Genomic DNA, 5,520 nt, shown 5'->3' with positions numbered 1-5,520 from the left:
AGTGTAAAGTCCTGCATTTGGGGAGGAACAACCCCATGCATCAGTCCAGGCTGGGGGCTATCTGCTGGAGAGCAGTTCTGGAGAAAAGGACCTGGGAGTCCTAGTTGATAGCAGGATGACCATGAGCCAGCAGTGTGCTCTTGCAGCCAAGAAGGCCAATGGCATCCTGGGGTGCATTAAGAGGTACGTGGCCAAAAGGTCAAGGGAAGTCATCCTTCCCCTCTACTCTGCCCTGGTGAGGCCCCACCTGGAACACTGTGTGCAGTTCTGAGCTTCTCGGTTCAAGGAGGACAAAGAAATTTCGGCAAGGGTCCAGCACAAGGCTACTAAGATGATCAGGGGCCTGGAGCACCTGTCACATGAGGAAAGGCTCAGCACGCTGGGGATGCTTAGCTTGGAGAGGAGGAGGCTGAGGGGGAATCTTATTAATGCTTATAAATATCTAAAGGGTGGGTGTCAGGAAGATGGGGCCAGGCTCTTCTCAGTGGTGTCTGGTGCCAGGACATGAGGCAATGGCCACAAGCTGGTGAACAAGAGGCTCAAGCTGAAGATAAGGAAGAACTTCTTTACAATGAGAGTACCAGAGCACTGGAATGGGGTGCCCAGGGGGGTGGTGGAGTCGCCATCTCTGGAGACTTTCAAGGCACACCTGGACATGTTCCTGTGTGATGTACTCTAGGGGATCCTGCTCTGGCAGGGGGGTTGGACTAGATGATCTTTTGAGGTCCCTTCCAACCCCTAACATTCTGTGAATCTGTGACTATAAATACAAATTATTCTAGGACATACATACAGCCAATTAGCACAATTATATATTATTTTTTGACACAGCATTTCAAATCTAAACACTGAGTAGTTTTAAGTCACAAAAGGAATAAAGGCTTGCCTTCATTAGGTTATCAGTTGTTTGACTATTTGCATTTCCTTTGATTTCACTACAAACACCTTTATTTCATCAATATATTTTTGTTTTTAATAAATGCAAAAGTTTTTCCTTATCTCTCTGCTCATTTGCAAAAAAAATCAGAGCAATTTTGAATTGAGTTATTGTTCCAAGTAACAGAGGCACTGGTACCTACAGTCCAACACATGGAACAAGTCTCTCTCGCCCATTTAAGCTTTTGAGCTACAAAGAAGAAAGGAAAATCTGCTTTCTTTGTCCAGCTCAGGAGGGAAAAAGCTAAGAGGCTTAGAGTACAGATAGGAAGTTCTACAGTAGGAAAAGTTTCTCCACTGCTAAGGAGATTAGATTGACTGAGGAGGATATCATTTGCTGTTCTAAGGCTACTAAGAATGGCAGAAGGTTTCTATAGCAAGATGTCCAGACGCTGCTGTTCTTCTGTCAGTAATGTTTCAGTACAGTAGATCTTGCTTTTCTGAAGCTGAAGGATAGGGAAGACAACTTTTGGCAATTCCTTTCACTTACATTTTCCTGCCATCTGCACTTTTAATTTTTTTTTTTTTTTTTTTACTACTTTCTGCTTTATAGAACTGATTTTCCAGGTACAATTGCATTGCAAATTTCAGTGACTTACTTCAGACTGAAAAACATTAATTTATTCTCTACCAGATCCAGAATTTCAGAACTAAGTATGTTCAATGTCTTAACTCAGAGTCTTTATAATTTAGATCATGCAACTTACCTTTTTATTTTTTTTGCATCACCTTTGTATTCGACAAACTCATAAACAAACTTTGAGATTATATCATCAACAACTTGATACTGTGTGCTTTGTGCAAAATTTTGGTGCTGTTCACTTTCAAGATGCTGAAATTAAAGAAAAAAACATGAAACGTACATTCCTATCTGCAGTATTAGATTTAAGTCAACAGTATGATATGGAGCAAAAAGTACATTTCATTCATTTATTACCAGTGTCTCTGACACATACTACTAGTACCTTCTATCATACAAAGCAGCAGCAATCAAAAATTAAAACCTCTAGTACACTATAATTCCCAAATTGGGGAAAAAAAAAATGACCAATTCCTGTTTTTTAGAAGATATTCAGAAAATCTTTTAAGATAAAAACATTAAACTAGCAAGTAGAAGCCACTGCTGATACCACTCTGAAGAGATACAACTGCATCAAAGCAGGTACTTCATGTTGCACATACTGTTTGCAGATCTTCATATTTCTTCTCACAACATTCACAATATCCTCTCTTTTTTTTGTCCTTCTGAGGGAGCTGAACAGGAGTTCCACAGTCCTTGTCACTATTCATTTTATTTCTGTCAACAGAAAAGATGTCTCAAATACAAAGTTGAGTTCTATACTTGACTATCATGTTACATTAATTCTTATTCCCTTGTAAAAATAAAAACCACCCTTTACTTCCTTTCAAGCTATTTACATTATGTTAGTCAATGCTCAGGAAAAATAAAAATTACGCATTAAATAAAAATATTTCCTGCAAGATGACATGCAGATGCAGTGGAACTACATGTAACCATAACACATCCAGGTTAGTACAGATGAACGACTACCACTAACGCAGAACATACAATGCAAACTTGCTAAATAAAAATAACCTCACTTGACAAATCAAAGAATATAATGAAATCTCTGTGCATAGCTGATAAAAGGAGGTTTGATAAAATCAAAACCGGAAAAAAAAAAAAAAACAGTCTTCTTACACCTCATTGATTGTCAGTAGTTTTGATGCCAAAACATGCAGCAAAAACTTAGTCTAACAGATGACCTCGCATTCATTCTTTGGTAAAAGAACAATTGTATTTGTTGCTTATACCTAAGTTTTGAATATGCTGATCAAATGCCATTTGACCCATTTTTCTAGGTATAGGCTAAGTGGAAATACAAGAAAATGGACCTCAGGTTCTTCCTGGAGATTAAAACACAGAGAGGTTTTCAATAGCTGCTCCATGACCTTCAGAGTCCTCTGGTGAGAGCTACCGTTTACTGCAATTCACTATTACACCACCTAAGGATGATAGGCTAGTGGTAAAGCAAGCCCACCAATCTCTACTTCCCTTTGACTTCAAAGGAATAGTGCCAACTCCCTGTCAATCATTCTGACCAACTTTACCAAGTATCTTGCATAGATGTAAGCTCAGGACTTCACACACACAAAAAAAAAAAAACATCCTAAAAAATCTCCAAGTTCCAAAGCGTAGCAGTGTGTTGTTCAGCACGGTATGGGTACGCTGCCTTCAACCGATGCTGTCAGTCAAGCCTACATTGTTAACAACTGCCCCAGTGCTTGTGGGTTCCACAGGACAGGCTCCACCTAACTCTGCACTTCTACTATTCCACTCACTTCTCTACCTTCCCTCTTTAGAACTGTAAAAATCCCAGAGAATCACTAAAGCAGGTTATAAGCAATAAAATTTATCAACTGAAGACTGAATAATGTCTGCAGGTCTTGCCTGATGCAACTCACAGCTTTGAATTGACACCTTTGCTTCAACAAGCTTTTCTCCCTGATGAAACAAGTGAGCACTCCCCTTTCTCCTGTAACTGATGCTCCTCACAGTTACCTGCTGAGCATGAAAGAATCTCCCACCTAAAAACCTAAATATAAAAAGAATATGGTCCTTTTTTTTTTTTAATGCTTTAAAATGAATGGGGCTTCCTAACCCCCTGTGAAGAGAGACAATCAGAAAACTGCCTTATTGCAAGGGTTAGTGCTGTATTATAGCTACTTTGCTTTTTTTGTACTGATACACTAGTCGCAATTAACCCAAGCACAAAAAAACCCCAAACAACACAGCAAAAGTTACTAGATACAAAAAATTCCATGGATAGCAAAGCTATCTTTCACCTAAGCACCTCCTCATATGAATAAATTTTATAAGTCAAAGAAAGAATCATCAATATTCCACATATGCTAGGTAGAAGAAATTCAGAGTGATACTTTGATTCACCAAAAAACAGATAAATCAGTTTTGAATAATAAAATTGATTTACCAGAAGTTCCAGTTGCATCCATAGTGCTCAAATAGAGCCTGAATGACTAAATGTATCATAGAAAAACTTGCTGTAAGACCAACTGCAATTGTACTGAGCAGCTGGCATCCACTTTCCACCCCTGAGGAGCTGAAGCAGTTATTTGCAGAGTCTAATTTCTATAAATTTGACTACCAACAGTGTGCACTCTTTATCAACAATGACTTTGCATTATGACTGAATATCACGATTTCAAAAATTTTGAACTGCCTACTTTAGCTTTATACTGACAAAAATCAAAAGAAGTCTTAAGAAATCCACTTTTTGTAATTACTTACTGGATAGCATCCAAGATGAGGACAAAGAAGAAACCAGTGGCAGAAAGGAAAAAATACCTTATGCTGACCCACAGTGATAGGAGGCCACATTTTTGGATGCATGCATCTGTATGTCCAAGAAAAGGACTAAAGACAGGATAAAGAGGGTACAGAAAGATAAACAGACACCAACAATTACAGTGCAGCAAGTAAAGCAGCTGAGACATGGCCATTAGTACCAAATATAACACAAAGTCAGAAGCAGAGTAATTATTTTGGAGCACAACTACTTTAGAAGTATTTTAGAGAATCGCCCCTTCCTCTAGCCACATCTCAGTAACAAGTTTTCAACAAACCTTTGCTTAGTCTGAGTTTGCTTTTGACTGGAGGGATGCTTCTTATCCACCTCAAATGGACTATATGGTTTTGGAACACAGTAGTTCAGAACTGGAAAAGTGGGGAACTGCAGATAAAATGGTCGGTACTGGCTGTATTGGACAAAACAAGTGCATTAGAACCATCAGAAATGCAAAAGCAGTTTGTTGCAGGAATTACAATTCATACAAGGTACACAGAATGCTAAGTGAATAAATAGCCTAGAATAAGTAATTCCTTCCTTCCTATAAACTTGATGCTTTCTCAGATTTGCTTTGAGTTTCCAAAGCCATCTTACACATTTCCTGGGGTATGGCTTTCATACCTATTTGTTGTTGAGACTTAAGTAACCACTAAAACTTTGTATGATGGTACATCTGTGTTCCTGAGAAGTAGCGATAGTAGTAGTTCCTAACACCCAAGGCATTATTTTTTTCCCCATTTTTCCATTATTTTTTTTTCTTTTGGACAAATTTTAATCAATTCACTATTCAAATTGACCTTTTCATTTTCCAGAAAGATAATTTTCCTGTACACCACTGTACTTAGAGAAATATCAGAACTAGCAACTGTACAGTGCTCTGAATACATTAAAAATGTTTAAAAGAGGACATGCCAATAGTTCACATATTGAATCATGACTGAAATGCTGATGCCAGTGTTGAGACTGACTTTTTTCTCCACATTATTATTATAAGCTACCCAGGCAGAAGACGAAGAGCAAGTCGGGAAAATATAACAGGGATAGCTAAGCATCTCATTCTGCTTCTTAACTGTTACTTATGTTGTATAAACATTTAAACATTAAGGAGAAGTTTATGTTACATAAATATTTAAAAGTGTTTCAGGTGTTTAGTATCTGCCTACATTCAGAAGTCAAATTCACACATTTACGTACAGATACTTAAAACTATGTCCAA

The 5,520-nt window shown here is 38.0% G+C and overlaps 1 protein-coding gene across 1 annotated transcript in view; it reads right to left on the bottom strand.

Annotated features, from left to right (window-relative positions):
* Positions 1-4,713, bottom strand: part of DBF4 (DBF4 zinc finger) — a gene marked incomplete at its 5' end in the record, with an annotated part of 6,841 nt that extends 2,128 nt beyond the window's left edge. Inside the window, 4 exons of the mRNA XM_008938179.1 lie at positions 1,644-1,768; positions 2,119-2,233; positions 3,500-3,502; positions 4,582-4,713. Coding sequence (XP_008936427.1) covers positions 1,644-1,768; positions 2,119-2,233; positions 3,500-3,502; positions 4,582-4,713 — 375 coding nt within the window. The remainder of the gene's footprint in view (positions 1-1,643; positions 1,769-2,118; positions 2,234-3,499; positions 3,503-4,581) is intronic.
* Positions 4,714-5,520: the final 807 nt, after the last annotated feature.

This window comes from Merops nubicus, unplaced genomic scaffold, assembly GCF_000691845.1.
Source record: "Merops nubicus isolate BGI_N331 unplaced genomic scaffold, ASM69184v1 scaffold944, whole genome shotgun sequence".
In the NCBI taxonomy this organism is placed as follows: domain Eukaryota; kingdom Metazoa; phylum Chordata; class Aves; order Coraciiformes; family Meropidae; genus Merops; species Merops nubicus.
The sequence above is the reverse complement of the archived record's forward strand: the minus strand, read 5'-3'. Positions and strand labels throughout refer to the sequence as shown.